Genomic DNA, 25,014 nt, shown 5'->3' with positions numbered 1-25,014 from the left:
AAATTTGGGCAAAAAAGGTGCACATTTTACACAGCAAAATATGGTACTAGGCATTTTTATAATAAGCCAAAAACTATTTAAAGGCAGCTGACAAAATTTAAAGGCACATTTATATAACCTGCAATTACAGAATCAATCTCTTTGAAGCTTGGTTGTGGCTGTGAGAGCATGCTTACTGTGTCCAAAACTGTCTCCAACACTCTGTAGACCACTCTTCTTTTTTCTAATGTCACTCTTTAGCCTTCAATTGTGGTGTGACAGTGTTGACCATTCTTTGATTCTTGAAACTATTCCTTGGTTTCATCATTCTTTTCTGGTTTTCTTACCTTGGACATGCCTTCTCAAGTACTTTGAGACTCTTAAATGAGTGTTCCTCACAACTTTCTCCTACCCTTTCATTTTATAAACCCAAGAGAGGTAAGCTCCTCTAAACCTTCAATTAACTAAATTTATAAATCTCCTTAATTCAATCTTCTCTTAAACTCCAAATCAACATAACCAATTATATACCAAATAGGTTACCTCCAGTTGGAGACTATTCAACCGCATTAAGATCTATACCAAAGTGAGCTCATCCTTCCCCATCCAATCCTCCCAAAATAATTCTCCAATATTCCCTTCTCATTCAATCCATCTAATCAATTACCCAAATCAAAATTCCCAATTACCTTATATTCTTTACTATGACCTTTCTCTGGTCAATTATCAATTCATACCAATTCTCCCATTATACCATCTAAAGTTTATCCATCTCTTCTCATCTTTACCCTTTCATCACAGCTTCAGTCCAGTGTTTCGAAGTTTTTCACACAGACTGCTATCATAGTCTCTTAATTACCTTCTAAGTTCCAGATTCCTTACTTATAAACCCTACCTCATGGGGCTGTCATGACAACAAAATAATGCAACCACCACAAAGAGGGTGTGACATAGCAAAAACTCAAATATCAGGTATTAATATTACTCTTTGAGAAATACCTAGATTATAAAAGTTACTTGAGGGACTGCATCTTCAATATAAACAGAAAATAAACTGCTTTCCTAATAATGGTAACATTTAAACCAACCAATCAATATATCCTGTCTATCCCCAGGTCCCCTTGAAATTACCAAGTTTGGCTCCCCAAAGGAGCATACTATGCCTTGTATAGAAACTGGACCTATATTATGAGATTAACAGTTACTAAAGCATCTATACTATACCCCAAAATTTCATCCTGTTTTAAAATAATCATGGCCCCTGTCACGCAAACAATGACATCGAGCATAACCACAAGGGTCTCAATCAAGCCCAAAGGGAAAGGGACTGTCAGAGGTCAGACCATCATAAGTTAGAGGAAAATTGTTACACTGCCTAAATGTCACACCCATAACAAGTACAGAGCCTTACACCACTCTATAGATTTAAAAAGCACACATCTATCTATCTATAGGGGGATAAAATGTGTCTGTTAATCTTAACTGAAGGCTCCAGATTTCAGCCGTATTTGAATGGAGGTAATTTCAGCTCATAAAAATAATCTGTTAAATCATAGTCTTGCTTCATTCATGGGCTGAGACTCTTTATATTCTCATGTCAGGATTTTGCCTTTTATTAAAGATAAGTTCAGAGGAGTTGTTGTTCCTTTGAACTTACGTGAACTGATCCTTTCGCAAACTGGTGAAAACTCCTTTTTAGAAGCCAATGTTTTAATCATTTTTCAATGTATCAAACTCCCTAAAATAGCACAAATGACGACACACCATTTATTTATCACTTAGAAAAAGCTATCAAGTATTTTATTATTTTATTCTACATTATATACAAGTCATAAAAGGCCACAGCAGTTTTTCAACATTTAAACCCTTTAAAAGTAGAGGGCACTATGAAGGATTGACAAGTATCAAAATGAAGTCCAGTAATGAGGGCATATACTCAGTGTAGTATTTCTGAGGAATAACAAAGCAGATACCAAGTTATTAATATTTAGCTTGCAACTATTCCACAGGTTTTTAAAAACCTCTTTGGGATTTTTTTTAATAGCTTAAGTCTGCCCAGTTGCCATTTAAGAAGTGAAACGACAATGAAAGAATAATAAACTTTAGAGGGTACCTTCCTAATTCTAGTCATTTAGAGATCTTCAAGAAGGAAAGACTAAATTCTTTACCACCTTCCACTTCTTCCTGCTAGCAAAAACAGAAAAGAAAAAGATGGAAGGAAAAGCTCAACTTTCCAAATTCCTCCAGTTTATCTGGAACTTTGCTTTTTCGTGGGGCTCCATCCAAGTATATTTCAGCACTGCCCAGGTGGCCCAGCTGGTTGGAGCATCATCCTGTACACACAAATGCTGCAGGTTCAACGTGGCCAGGGCATGTACAGAAGGCAGCCAATCAATGTTTTAAATCCTCAGGTGAGAATTTTTTTTTAAGTATATTTCAGGCCCTTCAGAAATCAACTTTGAATTTCTAAACACATAATATCGCACCCTCTCAAGTCATAGCTCTAAAACACTGGTTTCCACTTAGTAAAAATACAATCTTTAAAACTGTAACTGGTATCAGCAGATCAATATAAAAAAAATACAGTACCTAACTACACTGGTATATTTCCATATTAAGAACTTCAAAATATACTTATCACTGAGACCATAGTCCTTGCATTAGTTTTCAGTCCACTATGAACAATTATCTGCTGCATGTAAACATGTCTAAATAACTATAGATAAAATACATTAATCATAAATTTCTGTAAAAGATAATAAAATATCTTCTTTAAAAAACAAAACAATAATAAGCTATTACTGCATTGTTTCCAATTTTATGAAAATGGAACAACCTTATGGTTGTTGCCAGTCCTGAGTTCTTTGTAACAAAAATGGCCCTAGTTCCTGGTTAAAGTCAGCAACCAATCCATTCTTCAGTAGATGTCTTCTACTATTGCAGGCAAGAATTTGCTTTAGGTGCTATTTTGTCCATTAATAAAATTATATACCAGAAACTGTCCAGTGCCACAGTATTGTGTTGCAAACAATTTTCCATCAGGAGTGGGATCTGAGAAAGCAATTTCTTCTTTACTCAAATATGAGCCATATATAAAGTTACTCCTATTTAAAAATAAAAAGAGGGGTGGGGAAGTAGAAGGGTAAAATATATTAATATTTTTATTCATTAAAATTAGAAAAACCTGTCAAATACAATTTCGCTAGAAAGACTTTAGGTAATGTTGCATATTCTGAAAACTGTTGAAAATAATTATCCATCTAAAATATTATAAAACTGAGGTAAAAAAATTTGTGAAAACAATGGTTTTAAAAATATTTACCCAACACCTTTTCATGATATAAATACTCAACAACCCTAAGTAAAAGAAACTTCCTCAAACTGATAAAGAGCAGCAAGGAACACCAAAGTTAATGGTGAAAAACTGAAAATTGTCCCCCAGAGGTTTGGAACAAGGTAAGACTATTTCTGCATACACCTCTACTTTTCAAAATAAAGTACTGCAGATTATAGCCAGGGCAATTAGACAAAGAAAAGAAATAAAAAGCAACCAGATTGAAAAGGAAGAAGTAAAACTAGCTTTTTAGAGATGACATGATCTTGCATTTCCAAAATCTTAACGAATTTAAATCTTTGCAGAAATTGACAAGCTAGTCCTAAAATTCATATGGAAATGCAAGAGTCACCAAATAGTCAAAAGAACTTGAAAAAGAACAAAGCGAACTCACACTTCCTCATTTAATACATACTACAAAGCTACATTCAAGAGTTCCACTCAAGGATTCCAAACAGTGTCCTGCTGAAATAAAAATGGAGCAATGGAATAGAAATGTGAGTCCAAACACTAACCTTCACATTTACATCAATGATTTTGACAAGGGCCAAGACTATTCAATGGGGAAAAAAGTTTTTTTAACAAATTGGTGCTGGGACAATCAGATATCTACATGCAAAAGAATGATGTTGGATCCTACCTCACATTATACATAAAAAATTTAAATGGATCAACAATCTAAATGTAAGAACTAAAATTATAAACTCTTGGAAGGAAATAGAGGCAATCAGTCTTTTGTGGCCATGGATTAGGAAATGACTTCTTAAATATGACACTAAAATCGCAAGTGACAATATTAATTTGGAGTTCAAAATTTAAAACTATTGTGCTTCAAAAGAAACCAAGAAGATGAAGACAACCATGAAGTTGTAGAAAATATGTTTATCATATATCTGATAAAAGACTTGTCTCCAGAACATATATAAAGGACTAGTGAAACTCAACAAGAAAAAGATAAACAAACCAATTTAAAAATGGACTTAGGATTTGAATAGGCATTTGTCTAATAAGATATATAAATGTCCAACAAGCACATGAAAAGATTCTCAACATTACAGCCATTAGGGAAATGTAAAAGCAAAACCACAATGAAATGCCACTTCAAACTCACTAGAATGGCTAAAATTAAAAAGACAGACAATAACAAGTGTAGATAAGTATGTGAAGAAATTAAGACCCTCATACTTTGCTTGTGGGATTGTAGAAGAGAGTAGCCATTTTGGAAAACAGCTGGCAATTTCTCAAAATGCTATACAGTTGTTACCATATGACCCAACAATTCTACTCTTAGGTATATAATATACCAAAAGAAATCAGAATGTGCAAATATTTATCTATTTAGGAAGGGAAATAAAAATTTGTCCACAAAAATCTACACATGAATGTTCACAGTATTATTATTCATAATTGCTGAAAGGTGGAAATAACCCAAATGTTCAACTAATGAATGAATGAATGAATGAATAACAGCGACACAGAAGAATATTACTTGGCAATAAAAAGGAACAATGCACCCTGGCCAGTGTGACTCCGTGGACTGAACTCTGGCCTGCAAACCAAAGTGTCTCCAGTTCGATTCCCAGTCAGGAAGTGTGAGAGAGGCAACCACACCTTGATATTTCTCTCCCTTTTTCTCCCTCCCTTCCCCTGTTTAAAAATAAATATTTTTTAAAAAAAGGAATGATGCACATGAATATATTCTACAATGCTAAGTGAAAGACACTAGTCACAAAAGGTCATACATCATAGATATCCATTCATATAAAATGTCCTGAATAGGCAAATTCATTGAGACAGAAAGTAGATTAGCAGTTGTCAACAGCTGGGAAAGAGGGAAATGGAGAGTGACTAGGGTATGGAGTTTTCTGAAGGAATGATGAACATTTCCTAGATATAAATGGATTAGAGCTGCACAGCCTTCTAAATAATACTAAGCCCACTTAATTATATATTTTAAAAAGATGAATTTTATTTGCTATGTTAACTATATCTCAATAAGATGTCATTAAAATTACTTTTAATTTAGCCAAGAAATAGACTATTTAGTAGCATTTTCATGATGTAATCTTTTTTTTTATATCTTCACCTGAGGATATTTTTTCACTGCTTTTAGAAAGAGAGGAAGGGTAGAGAGAAATATTGATGTGAAAGAGAACATCAACCAGTTGCCTCCCGTACACGTCTGGACCAGGGTCTCATGCACCCACACCCAAACAGGGGATTGCCCTGACCAGAAATCGAATCTACAACCTTCCAGTTATGGGACAATGCTCCAACCCAATGAGCCATCCCTGCCAGGGCCATAATGTAATCTTCACAAGGTGACCTGGGCACATAAAAGGACCAATAAATGAAAAAAGTAAAAACTGTGTGCTTGAACAGGAAGCCTATGGTGTCAATCTCACTATCACAGAATAAATACGATGGCTACACTCTTTTATGTCTTCACAAAGTAGAACAGTGTAATGATTGTTGTATAACTTAAACATGGGTTTAGTTCTTAGAGAGCTCTAAACAGACCTGACTCTTGTCATGAAAAGGATGGATGGATCTGAGCCCTTCTCACTTCTCAGTGATAAAATAAAGGGGAGATAACCAGAAACACATTAAGGCTCTAAGATGCCTTAGGATCTTACTTAAAACAATGATGGATTATTTTGAAAGCTATACCTATAAATACTAGACAGGGACTTTATGAATAAACAAAAACAAGAGACTAGCCTCATTTGCATGATTAATTTTAACCTACTCCATTAATCCCTTAGCAATGATGCTTCAAAGAACAAAACCAAAACATGCAATTTGAGTCTTTTCTTTAGTACCTTTGATTTTAAAAAACCAAGTGATAAAAGCAAAAGAAAAATGACAGGTTTAGATAATTTATAAGTAGTATTAAATTAAAGTAATTTTTCCTAAAAGCTAAATTCCCGAGAAACTTCTCACATTTATCTGGTTGTCTTTAAAATTCTCCAATAGTAGAGGGGAGTTCCAGCCAAGATGGAGGTGTAGGTAGAGACCCTTCACTTCCTTGCACAACCAAGAGAAGGATAACCACCAATCTGAAATCAATAAACAACCGAAAGTGCCCGAAATCTAACTGCATGGAACTCTGGCAACAAAGTAATTAAAGAAAAAAATCAACCAGAACAACCAGACCAGTAAGGCTGCAGACCTCACCGGCCAACTCAGAAAAAAAAACAACCCCAGCAACCTTGGGGGTGGGGCTAGCTGCTGAACTCCAGGGGCTATGAGGGAGATGAGGGAGGGGCTGACTTTAGGGGACTAGGAGGTAGCTGTGGACTACGGATGGGGGTGCTGTGGTAGGAGAAGCTCCCAGTCTTCAGGCAAGTCCGAAAGTCCTTGAAAAGTGCGCTAGAGATGAGCAGGCTAGCTGCAGGGTTCCCTCTCTGGCTCCTCTCCCACAGGCAGCACTGCAGTGCATCAAAGAGGGTTGCCCTGGGGGCGGCGGGGCGGGGAGGGACCTAAGGCCCCGCCCCACCCCCTTACAACCTATCAGTAGTGCCAAGACAAAGAAATATGGCCCAATGAAAGGACAAAGTGTAACCTCAGAAAAAGAGCTAAGTGATGAAGAGATTGCCAACCTATCTGATGGAGAATTTAAAGTCCTGGTAATCAAAATGCTCACAGATCTTATCAAGCTTGGTTGAAAAATGAAAAAACAAATGAAGGATACCCAAAGTGAAATAAAGAAGAATATTCAAGGAACCAACAGTGACAGGAAGGAAACCTGGACTCAAAGCAACGATTTGGAACAAAAGGAAAAAATTAACATCCATTCAGATCAAAGTGAAGAAACAAGAATTCAAAAAAATGAGGAGAGGCTTAGGAACCTCTGAGATAACTTTAAATGTTCCAACATCGGAATCATAAAGGTGCCAGAAGGAGAAGAGGAAGACCAAGAAATTGAACATTTATTTGAACAAATAATGAAGGAAAACTTCCCCAATCTGGTGAAGGAACTAGATTTCTAGGAAGTCCAGGAAGCCCAGAGTCCCAAGGAAGTTGGACCCAAAGAGGAACACACCAAGGCACATCATCATTAAATTACCCAAGACTGAAGATAAGGAGAGAATCTTAAAGCTGCAAGAGAAAAGGAGAGTTACCTACCTACAAGGAGTTCCCATAAGAGTATCAGCTGATTTCTCAAAAGAAATCTTGCAGGCAAGAAGATGCTGGAAATAAGTATTTGAAGTCATGAAAGGCAAGGACCTACAGCCAAGATTACTCTACCCAGCAAAGCTTTCATTAAGAATGGAAGGGCAGATAAAGTGCTTCTCAGATAAGGTCAAGTTAAAGGAGTTCATCATCACTAAGCCATTCTTATGAAATGTTAAAGGGACTTATCTAAGAAAAAGAAGATCAAAAATAAGAACAGTAAAATGACAACAAACTCACAACTATCAACAAATGAACCTAAAAGAAAAGAAAAACAACAAACACAAAAATAAGCAATCAAGAACAGGAACAGAATCAGAGACATGGACATTGGAGAGGGATTTCAGTGGAGAAGGGAGGAATGGCGGGGGAAAGGTACAGGGAAGAAGCAGCATGGTTAGTAGGCATAAGGTAGACGGGGAGAGATAAAAATGGTATGGGAAACAGAGGACTCCAAGAACTTATATGTACAACCCATGGACTAAGGGAGGGTAATGCTGGAGGGTTGGGGGGGCAGGGAAGAGGGGGGATAAAGAGGGAAAAATTGGGAAAACTGTAATAGCATAATCAATAAAAGTATTAAAAAATCTGCCCTCGATGGTGTATCTCAGTGGATTGAGTGCGGGCTCTGAACCAAAGGGTCACTGGTTCGATTCCCAGTCAGGGCACATGCCTGGGTTGCAGGCCAGGTCCCCATCGGAGGTCACGTGAGAGTCAATCACACACTGATGTTTCTCTCCCTCTCTTTCTCCCTCCCTTCCCTTCTCTCTAAAAAGAAATAAATAAAATCTTAATATATTAAAAAATAAATAAAATTCTCCAATAGTAAACACAATTTGAAATAAGTGGGTTATTTTGGCTTAATCATAGTTACAAATAAGTAATTTTAATTTTTTTAAGAATAAGTAATTTTAAATGGTTTAATGATATTTAACCAACACTGCTTTCTTCCCCCCTGAGATTAACTTCACATGACAAGTATTAACAGATCCAATACACTGACAATTTCATGCAAATTTAAATTAATTTAAATAGAGGTTATACATTTAAGATTAAGTGCTGATCTTTATAACTGTTGAAATCCTAAACTACTGAAAAGGATTTGAAGGATTCAAGTTACCTTAGGCATTCAATCATGCGAGAAGCAATTTTCTTCCGACGCATCATGCTGAATACCCATATTCGACTGATCCCACAGATTGCAGGCTCTGGCAATGTTGAACAGCACCAGGCTTTTTGCCTTTCAAATCTTACTTTTTCTTCTTCTGACCTGATAATTGGAAGTTTCTCTTCAATGACTCTGTAGCCCTATAAGTATCAAAATGGGAAATAATTTTAAAGTGGGACTAGTACTTAGCAATTTTCTAGTACTGACCTTAGTAAGGAGGTCACCACATTTGTCTGGCTTCTTAACAAACTTATGGGGACCATTTATACTTTCACTCTCATTTCAGGAAATAGATCTGGATCTACCTTCTGTTCTAATTAACATCTTTAGTAATGTGACCATGAGAGGAAGTTAATTAAGTTTTGGGTTCCTTACCTATAGATAATACATACAAAAGACCTTGCTATCACGGCTGCCATAATAGGAACTGATGTTAGTTTTCTCTACCTCCTACATTCTAAGGACAAGCAAAAGTACATACTAAGAACTCAGCAGTCATAACTATTGTTTCTGTGATTGCTGCCATAGTTCTAGGGCTCATAGCTGTGTGGGAACTAGAAACAGGGATGGCAGGGAAATCAAGTATTTAGAAAGGTTTTTCCCTCGCACTCCCATCTCCTTAAAAAAAATAAAGTGCTTTTAAAAACATACATCTTCTCCACCAATCTAGATGCAAAAAGAACTCAGCCAGCCTTCAGATGGGACACAGTATTAAAACTTAAAACAATTGGACAACAAAATTAACAACAATAACATAAAAAGCAAGCATTACATATCCATCTTCTAGTGTAAATACTTCCACAAGTCATTTACGGAACTAGGTTGAATGGAAAAAACCCCAAGGGATATGCAATATGTAAAATTAACTAAAGTTCAATAGGGCAAACTCTCATGAGTTAGTCATTTTACATCACACTTATATCCCCAAACAATCCTATCAGTTATTGATTTAAATCACTTTTGTTATTATAAATAGCAAGATTCATAAAACTATACAATTTCAGGCTGAATTTTCTTTTTAAAAAAGCTTAACATACAGAAATTAATTCACACAGACTTATTTTGACTTTTTACTTTATTGGAAAATTTCATGATAAAGCACACATTTACAGGCAAACTATTAGTATACTAAAAGATATCAAGTGAATGGAGGTCAAATCCAATGTGCACTGAATTCATCAGCAAGAACTCAGTTGAGAGAAGACAGAAGTCAAATGGGGTATGCCTCAAAGTGAGCATAATTCAGGAGTTCAGAATCTTCTGTTCTCTTAACTTGGTCTGTTACTACCTAACTCTTATAATGTAAACATATCTATTCCTTTTACTGTGACTCTATTGTTTGTTTTTTGTACAATTTGTATCCTAAATACAAGCCAACTACTCATCTAGAGCTCAACCAAAGAAGTGGTGACCTACTCTGGAGGCAGGCAACTTGTAATAAAAGACCAGAAAGTAAGTATATTAGGCTTTGCAACCCACCTGGTCTCTATTGCAACTACTTAACTCAATGTTTATAGTGGGAAAGAAACCACAGACGATATGTAAACAAATGGATATGACTGTGTTACAATAAAAGTTTACTTATAAAAACAGGCTAAATTTTTGTAAGGCTATAGTTTGGCAACCCTTTATTTATTCCAATGCTGAAGAGACTAACTGAGACTGACATTATCTTAGCACCCAACATAGAAACTTCCTAAATAAAATTTAACAGTACTTTTGATTTATAGAATTTTTATCTGGGGGAACTGTAATTCCCCCAGAAATTACAGTTTTATTGTCATAAAGAATTACACACAGGAATTCTTGCATTCACAGCCTTTACATAAAATGTTGACAAATTTACTAGGATTACGTTATTTAATATTGCACAGTAAATTCTTCAAATGCCAAACTACATATGAACACTCTAAAAGTCACTTACCCATTGGATATGTTCTGCAATTAGGCAGCCAACTACTTTTTTGTCATTGGAAATAAAGAGAAGTGTTTTAGTTCTGGAATAGCACATTAGTGGAGCCTGTTGGAAACCTAAATCATTATCAACCATCTCTCTAATTTCATCAACCTGCCAAATAAAAAAGAGTATCTTTATTAATAAAAGCATTGTATATATGTAAAAATATACAATTTCAATTCAGTAAGTTGAGTATATCATTCCAAATAAGACATCCTCTAGTAAGTTCTTTTGAATGACTGTGCTACCACTATCTTTTTCGAGTCCTGTGGACCAATTTGCAAAATGAGGGAAGTACTACTGAGTGATGTTATCTAAGCCCAACAGTCTAGGGAGCAGGAGAAGTGAGAGGTCCTACAACAGGCAATAAGAACATTAGGGCTTCATGCCCCAGCTGGTGTGGCTGAGTGCTCAGTGGACTGAGTGCTGGTCTGCGAACCAAAGGGTTGCTCGTTCATTTTCCAATCTAAGGCACATGCCTGAGGGGCCAGGTCCCCTGTGACAAGAGGCAACTACACATTAATGTTTCTCTCCCTCTTTCTCCTTCCTCCCCCTCTCTTAAAAAAAACCATTAGGGCTTCCTACTAGAAGCATCACAGAGACAACTTCACTGGACTCTTAGCAGGGAAGTCACTTTTGTATAACTATTACTCTCAGCAGTAAAATGGAAGTAGGCACAGAGGAAAAGAACATATTTACTCTTTATCAACCATTTATATAGGTCAGGCATTATGCAAAGTGCTTTATGAACATTATTTTACTTAAATCCAACATCTCTTGAAGGTCTATGGTTCCTCACTTTACACTTGGAAGCAATACAATTCAAAATTAAGTAACCTTCCCTGTCAGATACTGGGTATCTAGAAAATACAAGAAGCAGAAATTTGAATCACTAATATTAACATGGCAGATTGTGCTTCTTCTAGTTTACCTCCTAGAACTGTAATCAAAGTCAATGATAAGCTCAAACTTTTGTAGGCACTCAAAGTAGAGATTTTTATTGGCACTTAAACTTTAGTTCCTTCCCTGGTTACAAAATAATCTGCAAATATTCAGTCCAATAAACATGGATTTGTGTTACCAAATTTAAAACGCAAATCATCCCTAAGAGAGTTAAGTATTCATACCTCTGACACGAAGAATACCATGTAATATATCCCTTATTCAATTATGAAAACTCAAATCCTCCTGTTCCTGGAACAGTATCCCATAATACTTACTACTCCTGATTTGATTCCTAAAGGCAAATAACTCATAATACCCTAGATTCTAATTTTAACCTATTACTGGTTACAAACTAGTAACATACTGAATTGTAGGTTAAGATGCCCTGAGAGGCTAAAATGAGGAAATCAGCCTTTACTGAGGATTCTTACTAATAAGAAAAGTGTGGACACTGCTGCATATGGTGGTTTAGCAAACTCCCACTGTGTGCTTCCAAATGATCATAGTTAGAATTCCATAATTTAATTTTCATTGAGTCAATCACTAAGCCAACATTAATTCAACAAGCATTTGTTTTTGTACAAGGATCAATGTTTCAAATACGAGAGAGGTGGCATGTTTACATGTCATTCTAAATGCTAGTCTACACTTATTAGGCAGTGGTAGTATGGACGCTTAGTTGGGCATCTGGGATTGTCGAGTCATATATACAGTATTATCTAAAAAGTCAGGAATCACAGAATAAACTTTAAGTAGAATGTTAGCTAAATTTTCAAATTACAGTTCCAAGTATTTCCCTTCAAGTGAAATATTCCTAAATATAAAGAGGTCCAATTGTTAACCTAAAAAGAAGTGTATTATTTTCCTTCTATTTCTACACATTTTGGATACACTCTAAGTTTAATTAAGTTTTCCAGAAAAATTACTGAATTCATTGCTTTATATTATGAGGCAATTCTGAAAAAGCTTCTGGAGACTGAAGAAAAATATAACATATTATTTAAAAATAAGTTTATCCTTTGGTTTCCTGACTTGTAAAATATTCAATATAATAAAATGGCTCCTGATTTCATTATCTCTCTGGTTCATTTCACTGAACCTTTAAGTACAGAATTCTAAGTTGCACCAAAACTTGGCTCACACTAGACATGAGGATTTTCTGTAAGTTTTCCAAGTAAAATCAGAATATATCTTGTTTTTTTCCCCTCTTAACATTATACGATTATCTCATGCTTAATTTCAGGATTACTAAGGCCTATACTACTAGATCCCCTTCTGCAATAACTTTTTATTTAGAAATTTATTCTCAGAATGAAACTTCACATTCATTTTAATTTTCTAAATTATTGAGTCAAATTTTAATCCTTGTTTATAATCATTTATGTGACATTAGTAACTAGCATGCTTTCTACACCATCACTCAAATTACTGATAATACGAAACAGTAATTAAGTCACTAGAAATCCATTTCACATGTGCTAAACACACTACAAAGTTTAAGCATGATTTTTCAGTTGAGTTGTATTCCTTAAATGCTTATCTGTTTTCAGAATTGGTGTTAAAATTGTGCTGTGCTAGCAATGTGTTATTCTTTTAAAATTAGCTGCAAAATTATTTTACCTATTCTACATGAAATTCACTAGAAATTTACCTTTTTCAGGGCATACTTTGGGTCTTCAGGAAGAACCATAATTATCCTGCCATCGGGATATTCAGCCAGAATTCTTTCTTTTTTCCAGCCCTAGATTAAAAAAAAAAAAAAAAAAGGATTTTATGGACATTTCATTCACCATGTTCATGTACAAGAAGAAAAATTTATCAATGTGTCTAAAAATTGCAAACATGAAAAAAATATGCTCATTAATGTTTAACTAATAACAAAGTAAATCAGCTATTTTGTTAAGCATACAATTGGTACAATGCAAGCTAATTTCTTTAAACTACTCACTCAGATATACCACAGGAATATTTCTAATTTATCATTTCCCATTTAATTAACTTTGAAAATCACACACCAAAAGCAAGCCCCTTAATGTCAGTGATTCCCAGAACCTAAAGGATAACTCTCCTACTTTGTTGATAAAAGAAATAAACTCTAAAATTTCTTTGTAACATGGTTACCTCCACAGACAAACACTCATGGTTTTATGTCTAGCATGCCAAAGACCTCCAGGAGGTTTTAAATGAACTGATTTGCATGCAGTAGTCCAACATGTAAGGAATAAGTGTTTATTCTTATTGATCACAACTATCAAAGTCACAAGAATGAGACTATAAAAATATAACTACCTTCTAAGAATCTAATAGGGAAGGAGAGGCTACGTTGTGTGTATCTGAAGTTAAACATACTCAAAAAAAGAGAGGTAATAAACTCTTCTTCAGATCCACACTCGTGGTGATTAATGAGCAGAACCTGCATGAAAAAAAAAACAAAACAAAAGCCACTTAAATCTAGTAAGATGGGACTGAACCAGAGGTTAAAACTAGGAGCTTTGAGGTTAATAATAAGCACAGAAGGAATGAGCTTAACTGGTTGTTTCAGTTGTCTTACCCAAACAACTTTACATAAAAAAGCCTTTCAAGAAGCAATATGTACTTCTATTAGAGAACCATCATCTTCTTTCTGAAATGTTTCTTTTAAGGATATAAAAGCTCAATGAAACCAAGAAAAGGCAACTACACTGTTTTTTAATAACCTGGCAAGTCTGAAAGAAGTCTGATTTTCTTAAAACAATACAAAATGATTATTTTGGGAGAGGGGCAGAATCTTAGCTGGGACAGAAAGTCCAGTAACAAGCCTGATATATGTAACAATTTGGATTAAAGTATTTAAAGTCAGAATTTCTTTAAAAAATAAAACAAAGATAAAGTGAAATTCAGGTGATTAAAAGTGTTCTAAGACTTTAAAAGAAGAAAGGAGATGCAGTAATAGTCATTGAAGTCATTTTTTTCAAATTAGAAACTAAATCTAAATCATAACTAAACCTAAATACAGGTAAACAATTTTTGAAAGGCATAAAAAAATATCACCTCTTTAAAAACAAATTTATGTTAATATGTTATTTTAGAAAAATCTTTTAAAATAAAATCTATTTTCCATAAAATGAAAATGGAGACTTTTCATTCTAAAAGTTAAACTACAAATTCAAGAACAGGAAATTTAAGGAACCCCAACTTTATAAGAAAGTAATACTTCCTGAACTGAATTATCTAAAGATAATTTGATAAGCTATTTTCCTACTATCTTTAAAAACAAAAATACTGGTCCAATGTCATTATATTGCACCGTAGGGACTAAATTATCTTGCTATACTAACTTTTTAGTACAAAACTTTCTCTTAAAACACCCTGAGACATGTATGTTTATAGAGAAAATTTTATCACAATAGGATCTGACATAATTTTGTTTTAAATGATTGTTTTTTCATGTACATATAAGAAGCAGGAATTGCAAAGGGAAGAGTTGCTACTGCTTAGGTTTCTAATATTCATGAAGGCAGCATATTTTTGTGAAAACTTTTTAAGAGTTCTGGAGTAAAAATTAAGGATTTAAATTCCCATACTTTGTAGTCACTAGCTATATGGCCTTGGGCAAATCACTAGACCTCTCCTTCTCTTTTCTGAACTAGGCTATGTACAAAATGGCTGTCATCACCTCCCGTCACTTAATTCAGATCACCTCCATCACTGTGTATTGATGATTCTTCACACAGGAGACACTCAGGAAATCTTAGTAACTTCCATTCTACCTTCCTACTGGTATCAAACAAAGGTCAATGCACTAATCTAAGAAATACAAGTTAATTAATAAAGTCTCTACAGTTAAATGCAATAATAAATTCAAAATTGTGGACAAAAAAAAAAGATGAAAAAACCAAGATGGCTAATGTCTGTAAAATAACATTACTCAAGACATTTATATGCCTCAACTGCAGGTAACTCTTTCCTGGGGTCAATAACATGATCTTCCTGACTTCAGTAGATTTAGAGCAGCGCTCCCCAACTTTTTTTGGCACCAGGGACCACCTTCATGGAAGACAATTTTTCCAGGACAGAGGTGGGGGTGGGGGGAAGGGGAGAACAGGAGGCGGGACTGAGGCAAGCTTCAATAGTGGTCCAGTTCCTAACAGGCTGCAGACCATTACTGGTCTACTGCCTACGGGTTGGGGACCTCTGATTTAAAGGATATGAAGTTTACTTTTTGAAATTGAAACAGAGATGGACGTTGCAGGGAAAAGTACATATAATTTAAGCAGGGAATAACCACACAGCCACAGCTTTTTGGTAAAGATATAAATTCCAATACAGTGCATTTACACTTCTCACCTTTAGTTCTAATATGTTACACATATTCCTCTGCTAGCTACTAGTATTTTCCAAGCCTCAATTTTATTAATTTACCTATTGGCTGCTGCAAAGCAGAAATCTTTATAGTTCTAATAGCAATCAGTGATTATTTTTTGTTCCATGCTGTTACAGTTACTCTGAACTTAAGAGTCTAAAGGATGGAAAGGATTTCTCCTCTTTTTTCATTTTAAAAAGATAACAATTGAAAACAAAATATATTGAGTGGTAGATACACTGATGTGTACAATTCATCAACCATTTAAAATCTGAGAGTTTAAATATATATGTAAACTATACCCCAATTTTAAAAGTTCATACTAATCACTATCATAAAAGGTTGAATGAGAACAGCCATGAAAGTATACCCTGAGAAATAAAATGAACCAGCTTTTAAAAATTATTAACAAATATTACAAGAAAAAAAAGACATAAGGGAATAACCTTTAGATTAAAAGACTTAAGAGATATACCAATCAATGTAATGTATGAACTTAATTCAGAATAATAGTATAGAAAATTATACTTAAGGAATTTCAAACCTTGAGGGAATGTTTGATATTAAGGAATTAGCTGATTTTAAAGGTGTGGTTCTATTTAAATCATTTTATGATAAAAGGCTAATCTTTTCATCTTTTAGAATACATATTTCAAAATATCTACTAAAATGATAATGTGATACCTGGGGTTCACTTCAAAATAATTGGGAAGACTGTCCATGAATTAACTGTTGAAGCTGGGTAATAAGCACATGCTATATGTGCACGTGCTGGACAATGAGTACATTGTGGGGGGTTGCTGTGTGTTTGTGCATTGTATTCAACTTGATTTTGAAAAATTGAAATTACCCATCATCAAAACTGCCAATGGCCCAAGGCTTGCTCAAATATCATTTATTTATAAGTAAAAAATAAGTGCAAAATGAATCTAGTCAGCAAAGCAGCTAGATCCAAGGTAGGGAAAAGCAGTGACTTCAACGGGGGCAACAAAGGGGCTTCTGAGATGCTAGTAATGTTTCTTGTTACAAGAGTGTTCACTCTGTCAAAATACACCATTAAGCTGTGCATTCATTATTTGTGTACTTTTCTTTACATGTTAATTTTTTTAACTTAAAAATGATTACTAAAGGAATTTGAAAAACAGAGATTTTAGTTCAACAGTAAGTCTAACAGCTGTTGTATGCTGAAACATTTTTTTAATTGTACCTTTTTAAAATTTTAAGTCTTCAGAAACAAAAATATTTTAAAATTAGCTCATTCAAAATTCAGTCGCCAGCTCTATCTGACATTATCCAAGGCAGAAGGCAGAAAAATTGCATAAGAGAAACAAACTAGACTCTTGAAATATATTTTGTTGAAATGGATTTTAAATGTAAATATGTATATTTATGAATATTTTTTCAAAAATCAAGGATATTACATCAAAATATAAACAGAAGTTATGTGAGTAATTTTCTTTTCCTTTTAGCATATTGTATGTTCTATTTTTTTACTTTAATAAAATGGTATAATGAAAGTATTATATTTAACTATCCTAACCAGCTATTACTAGTACATGTTTAGACATTTCTTTGCAAAAATAATCTTAAATTAACAATAATGATAAAGATGTGTTTCTAGTCAATGCAACCTTTACTGAACTTTAAAGTGTTCAAAACATCAAGTAATTAGATGGAAAAATTCAGTCAATTCAAGAAGTATGTATGAACTGACCACCCGCCATGTGTGACACCACCAAGTAAAGAGTACTTTAAAAAAACCAGAAAGAGCCCTGGCTGGTGTAGCTCAGTGGATTGAGCGTGGGCTGCGAACCAAAGTGTCACAGGTTCGATTCCCAGTCAGGGTACATGCCTGGGTTGCAGGCCATGACCCCCAGCAACCGCACATTGATGTCTCGATGTCTCTCTCTCTCTCTCTCTCTCTCTCTCTCTCTCCTTCTCCCTCCCTTCCCTCTCTAAAAATAAATAAATAAAATCTTAAAAAAAAACACAACAACAACCAGAAAGACCTAAATTGAAATCCAGACTCTACCACTTACTAGCTGTGTTACCCTGGACCAATTACTTAACCTCTCTGAAAGCTGGTTTCCTCACCTAAAAATGGATATAAAAACAACTACAACACAAAATTAATGAGAAGCAGAGAAAGCACTATAAAATATTAAGCACAGTGCCTAGCACAATAAAATGTACCCAATAAATAACAGCTCCAATTATTGTCATTATGGTAACTAAGCACTTTCCTGCAGGTTTTTAAATCTTCCATACCTCATGTCTTACAAATTTACTGAACATCTGGCCCCCACCTACTTCTTCAAGCTTCCTCTCTAGAAGCTTTCCCAACACATGATACAGTCACAGGTCATGATGAAATACTTAAAATATCTTTGCACATACTATTTCTCTGGCCCTATATGCCTTTGCTTTATACCTTGCTAGGCACAAGGGAATTCCTATTTTCCTTTCTGACTCTATTCAGGTGTTAACCTCACTTTTCCAATCTTTGTCAAATATCCTTGCTCTATGATCAGACAATTTCTATCTATCTATCTATCTATCTAAAACTATTTTAGCATTCTCTATATGATTTAAATATGTTTGCTTATCTTGTCCTTTGCACTAACCTGTAATCTTACATAAAGGGAAAAAATTTACCTTTTTAATAATAATTTTTAAAAACCCCTAATATGAAGCTAGTTAATAAACATTTGAATAGTGAGCCTAGAAAAATAACCCCTTGAGACATTATTTTTTTACAGATTTTAAAAAGATTAAAGTGATAAAAGTTAGATTACTTCCTATGGCCATATCATGAATAAGTAGCTCACTAAAAAAACAAAACCCCACATCTTCCTTATTTAATTATGTTCATATTCTTTCCTATTATGCCACACTAAGCTTAAGAATCTTAAAAATCTAATAGAGAAATAGAGGGTACTCAATATGCTACCTATAAACTAAAACAGAGGCAGAAAATCATGAGCCTTGCACAAAACAGTGAGTGGATCAATTCTGCTTAGAGAGAAAAAAATTATAATTATGAGGAATACATTTAGAAAGACAGACAAAAACTATAATGCAGAGGGCTATAAATGCCTGGGTGAAACAGAAATCAAGCAAGGCTTTAGATAGGCAAATTTCATAACTATAGTTGAACCTAATGAAGATGTATTTAGGCCAGATGTACAATGGGAAAAGTACATCACGACTTGGGTTTTAATTTCCAATTACAAGTGCAATATTCTAAAATGCGTCAACTCTCACTCAAAACCTTGGTACTACTTTTAAAAATTCAAAAGAATTTTATTTGAGAAGACTTTAGTCTAAAAGTGACTGTGATCAATTTATTTCTATGAGCTAAATTATATTGTATACACAAGAGATTTTGTTGAAATTCAAATAAAATAATAAAAACCTAGTTTATTACTGAAGGACTCCAGAGCCAACTCCATTACTTACTAGCCATATGACTTTAGGAAAAATACATATCCTTTCTGCCTATTTCCTCATTTATAAATTAATTGAAACTACTTCATGATTTGCTAAAAGAATTAAGAGGTGTTTAATATAGGTAAATGCTTAAATCAGCCCCTGGTACACAGGAAGCCCTTAATTAGTGTCACTTGTATTATTATTATCTTGTCTAGCTGTAAAATGAATTAATTTGTGTAATTTATTTACACCACCCCCTGCTCCCAGCAAAAATCCCTCTGGGAATTTAAAAAACTATAAAAATATCTTAGATGTTGATTCATGTTCAATCAAAAGGCATGAATGATATAAGTAATCAATCTATTTAAGAAAAATTAAGTCTAACTGCTATGCTGTATACCTGAAACTAAAATAATGAATGTAAACTGTAATGGAAAAATAAAATCCTTTAAAAAAGAATAATTAAGAACAATGCTATATGAAGTTAGCCTTCAAATTTGTTACATGTATTTATTATCCTACAGTATTTCCAGATTATAGTTTCCCATCTTGAATGCCTTAACCACTAAAAATAAACTCGTTTAAAGTAATTTTTCATAGTTTGAAAGAATATATTCAGAAAAACCAACGTCCCCTGACAGAGTACTTTTTTTTTCACTCAATATAACTCCTTTAAGTTATATTTTAGCCATATTTGACTCAATTCTAAAGGTGCTTTATGGACTTCCATTTTTAGGTATGCTATGATAGCAGGATCTCTTTCAGTAATACTTCTCTGGTTCTCTGCAATATTTAAACAGAATGAACAGAAGCTAGAACCCCTAAAAACTTTGATTCCTCCAGTGAAAGTGTTTTGATAAATCCTGTACCCTAGGACTATTCTCTCTGATTCAAAATTAATGAAAACTATAGGGATCTGGAGTTTTACAATGATTAGACCATCCAGATCTAAAATTAGACATATTATATAGACCATAAGCCACAAAAGCACAAAAAATTTGACACACCAAAACATCAAACTCATAACATAAAGTAAGTACCCAATAAATATTTTTAAACAGAATGCTTAAAGGACTAAAGCCTGTATTTCTAAAACCAGGAATATAAACTATCTGTGCCTTAGTTTTACAACCAATAAAAGAAAGAAAACTACACCACTGAGTTACAGTGAATTAAATAAGTTAATACTTACAGAACACTTAAAATACTTAGTTATAAGTGAGAAATTTGTCGGGAGAGAGGGCAAGAATGCAAGCATAGAGGAGTCAAATGTCATTTATAAATATTAAAGGCAACCACCAAAACTAAACATAAAAATATAACAAATAAAAATTGGGAGGAAAAAGAAAAATTTTATATATTTATATGAAACTTGATATATACATAAGGCTATGCATGCATAGCTTGATTTATATAGTTATGTTGGAAACAGAAGTGATTAACCACAGAACAAGGAGACTGGAAACAGGGTAGGGGGAAAGGGGGCTTTTTTCATTTTATACCTTACAATACTGGTTAAATTGTCATTTCCAGCTATATACACTGCTTTTATACATTTCTTTAAAAAGACAAGTTAAAGAATAAAAATCTTGCAGGCTATCTCCTTTAAGTCACATAAATTAAAAATGTTTAAGGGAAAGAATGTGAAAAGAAATTTTCTCAATAAGCAGGTCTGAACACCAAATGCCCTTTAAAAAAAATGTTAACAGTATTTAAATGTTCTTTCTTGCAGGAAATACAATAATATGTAATAAATTTTTTCAATAATGCCCTTCCATAATTAAAGATCATATGATACTAAAATGCAATTTTAAAAATTACTTAGGAACTCAGTAAGCATTATTAAGAGAGTAACATACATTTTTCAACAGTTATTTTTCCATCCTTCAAACATCCTATATGTATTATTTAATGATTATCTCACCACTCCCTGAGAAAAATCTAAGTCCTAAGGAATAGATTTTCATAAGAGACACATAAGAAGCTATTTCTTTTTTTTTTTATTTCTTTTTAAAAAGATTTTATTTATTTTTACAGTCAGGGAAGGGAGAAAGAGGGAGAGAAACAATAGCAATGTGTGGTTGCCTCTCATGCACCCCATACTGGGGACCTGGCCTGCAACCCAGGCATGTGCCCTGACTGGGAATTGAACCAGCAACCTTTTGGTTCGCAGGCCAGCACTCAGTCCACTGAGCCACACCAGCCAGGGCAGAAGCTATTTCTTAATAGCTTCTGCTTAAGAAAAACAAAAAATCTAAAAGAAAGAGAAGTGATGAAATCTGGTCTTTATTAAAGCAACCCAATTTACCATTCAGGGAAAAAGTCTAGAACTCAGTTTGTACTATTAGATATTTTAATATATGGCAGTTGATTAGGTGTTTTCCACCTAATCAACTTGCTGGATTAGCTAATGCTCACTTTCCTCTGGGTAATAGAAACAGATGCCTGGATCACACCAAACAACTCACAAACAATAAAGTACTCTGGTATTCCACAACTGAGTGACATAATCACCAAGAGTCATTTGTTTGTTCCTGGACTTGTTTACACCAGTTTATTCTTTTAACTATACAGTATATACAAATATTATCTAAGCTGAAAAAATAAAGTGCAAAGATAGTTGTTTTAGTGAAACTGGTAGAATACGCTGGAAAAAATCAGGCCCTGGCCTGGTGTAGTTCAGTAGATTGAGTGCCAGCCTGGGAACCAAAGGGTCGCAGGTTAGATTCCTAGTCAGGGCACATGCAGAGTTGTGGGCCACATCCCTGCGGGTGGGGGTGGGGGGGCACTCGAGAGACAACTACACATTGATGTTTCTCTCCCTCTCTTCCCTCCCTTCCCCTCTCTAAAAATAAATAAATAAAATCTTTAAAAAAAGAATACTCTTGAAAAAATCAAAATGGTCTCTTTTAAAAGTCAGAACTATAACAAGAATTACTGTGTTCCCAGATTCTCAGATTATTTTACAATGTCTACATTCTTGCTCTATTTTTTAAAACTACATCATAGAAGATGGCTGTGTGATTTACTTATATGAGAAAAAAACAAAGCTAAATTAATCAGGGGATTCACAATCAAAGAACATAATCAAAGAAATAGTTTCCACACATCAATTACATTTAATATACATTTACATGGTTCAAGTTATAATACAATGTTTAAACTATGTAATGACCATATAAAAGACACTGCCCTTTGCCTATCAAACAGCCATTCCCCCTGCCCCCAGCTGTTTTGCCCCATTTTGTTTGGGTGGTAATATGTATATTCTCAACAGTAAATTAAGGTTAGTCTAAGCTAGAAACCAGTGTTTAGTAACAAAGCTATTACTGACTTTTTACGTTATTCTATCGTCTTTGAACTGTCACATGCATTTCAAAATGTTTAGCCCCCTTAGCCCCTGCCCACTAAATGTCAACGATATTCTCCATAGGTTCCCTAACAGAAATTGTGACAAACATCCCATTGCCCTACCTTGAGAAACACTGCCATAAACCAATCATCATCTTATTTATTTTTGTCAGATTCTTGCTTTCCTAGTTCCCTGTAGCTAAACTAAGGCTGGCTACTAGGCCCAGTTCTGAGAAATGAGACAAAGAGAACTTTCCAAGAGCTTCAGAAAAATGCTGTCCTTTACTGGTACAAGGAAAAAATCACTAGAAGGACACTGTCTGAAAGAGTACTCATCCCAACCAACATCCTGCTTTAAATCTGAACATGGCTTTTGTACTATAGCAGTCTACTCTAAGGACCATTAAGTTATAGCTGGAAGCCACAAAGTCAACACACTAAGGGGAGGAGAGCACTGAATAAGTAATAGTCAGCTTTATAATAACATGGTTGAATGGCAGCACAGAACAACCCTAACTAAGACTATGTACCTACATACTTCTTGTTAAGAAAACATAGCCTTATGATTTAAAGCCTCCATTAGTTGGGTATTCAGATAGGGTTTTCACTTGAATCCATTTTTTACAATTAACTGATGCCACTCTCCCAATTGTGTCAGTTAAGAGAACTACTGTAATTACTCCAAAGTCTATTACTATAGGAATAATATATCACATAAGATATATACTTGGATCAAACCTACTAAAATGTCAAACAAGAGGAATTATGAGATTCTTTTCTCTCCTGTCATTCTCAAATACTAAGGAAACCTAAACATCTCTGCATTAGGATGCATCAATTAAGCACTTTTCTTCTTTTTTTAAAGATTTTATTTATTTATTTATTTTTAGAGAGGGAAGGGAAGGAGAAAGAGAGAGAGAGAAACATCAATGTGCGGTTGCTGGAGGCTGTGGCCTGCAACCCAGGCATGTGCCCTGACTAGCACTTTTCAACTTGTAGCAATAATTTCCTAGTACATAAAAAATTTTTGTTAGATGTAAATCTCATCTCAAGGTCATTTGGGGCATAGTGAGCAAATCTATTGATGTCATCAATATTGCTCATGATTTTAAAAAACTTATGGTCCAAACTCCACTCCACCTCTACATCAAAAATGTAAATACAGCCTCCAAATACATTACTGAAAAATGTTCTCAAAAGGTACACCTCTGGGAGTTCTACTCCCAGTTAGGATAAAGACTATCACAAAAGATCACTGTTCCTGTTGTAGCAACAAAACAACCAACAAACTGAAAGGCTTGTTTTCTTTCAAGGCACTCAAAAGCTATGGACTGATTTCCAGAGATGAACTCGCCATTCCCAGGTGAGCAGAGACACTGACCAAATCTGGGAACATGGGCAAAAAGCAGCAATACCACAGGTAGAGATGGAGGAAGTCTCCTGTTCTGGTACAAGGGAAAACTAATCAAATTCCTAATCGTCATAAATGAGCAGGCATGGCAGTTTTCTCCGAACACAGAGGTAATCCTCCACCAATTCTATCTACCATGGGATATCTGCCAAGCTGGGCTGGAAGGTAGAGAGGTATTTGCATCCTCTGAAGTTTTAGTTCCTCAATTCCTACTGAAAAGAGGTGCTTAATCCCAAACTCAAGACATTAAAAACTGAGATAGCCCTGGCTGGCATGGCTCAGAGGGTTGAGTGCCCACCTGCGAACTGAAAGGTGGCCAGTTCCATCACAGTCCTGGTACATGTTGGGTTGCGGGCAAGGCCTCCTGTTTGGGGGACTTCAAGAGGCAACTGATCGATGTTTCTCTCTCACATCAATGTTTCTTTCCCTCCCTTCCTCTCTCTAAAAAATAAATAAAATCTTTTAAAAACAGAATCATTAAAAAAAAAAACAAGATGGGTAGGAAAACTAAAATTTCAATCCAACTCAATTCCTATTTAGATCTAAGAGATCAGCTCCTTACCACAGCTGGTAACAGAAAAAGGAAATGCTCTTGGGGGGAGGGAAAGAGATGATCTACTTCAGTCTTTACTGTCCTTTTATTACACACAATGTCCAGAGTCCAATAAAAACGTGTAAGATCAGACATCCAGCCAAGATGGAGGCATAGGTGGATGCACCGTACCTCCACACACAACTAAGATGGGAACAACAACAATTTAGAGGCAGAATAACACCCAGAACTGACAGAGAATTTATCTGAATGGAAGTCGGACAGCGAAGACGTTGAAGTAGACCAGTTCATCCAGACCGGTAGGAGGGGCAGACAAGAGCAGCCAGGCATGGGTCGCGGTGTGGAGAGCAGACAGTTGGGAGCATA

The 25,014-nt window shown here is 34.8% G+C and overlaps 1 protein-coding gene across 7 annotated transcripts in view; it reads right to left on the bottom strand.

The window, feature by feature from the left end:
- Nucleotides 1-1,996: 1,996 nt before the first annotated feature.
- Nucleotides 1,997-25,014, bottom strand: part of ESCO1 (establishment of sister chromatid cohesion N-acetyltransferase 1) — a 68,341-nt gene continuing 45,323 nt past the window's right edge. For 5 of the 7 annotated variants that reach the window (XM_028523738.2, XM_036009225.1, XM_036009226.1 and 2 more), the window contains 4 exons: nucleotides 13,211-13,300; nucleotides 10,582-10,725; nucleotides 8,610-8,797; nucleotides 1,997-3,083 (listed from right to left, as the gene is read on the bottom strand). In XM_028523738.2, coding sequence (XP_028379539.1) covers nucleotides 2,936-3,083; nucleotides 8,610-8,797; nucleotides 10,582-10,725; nucleotides 13,211-13,300 — 570 coding nt within the window. In that variant the 3' untranslated portion in view covers nucleotides 1,997-2,935. Of the gene's footprint in view, nucleotides 3,084-8,609; nucleotides 8,798-10,581; nucleotides 10,726-13,210; nucleotides 13,301-13,848; nucleotides 13,973-25,014 lie in introns of those variants that run through there. The other 2 variants (XR_003685370.2, XR_004899259.1) reach the window with 2 other exon arrangements.

The sequence above is a fragment of the Phyllostomus discolor genome, chromosome 9, assembly GCF_004126475.2.
Source record: "Phyllostomus discolor isolate MPI-MPIP mPhyDis1 chromosome 9, mPhyDis1.pri.v3, whole genome shotgun sequence".
NCBI classification, from domain to species: Eukaryota; Metazoa; Chordata; class Mammalia; order Chiroptera; family Phyllostomidae; genus Phyllostomus; species Phyllostomus discolor.
The sequence above is the reverse complement of the archived record's forward strand: the minus strand, read 5'-3'. Positions and strand labels throughout refer to the sequence as shown.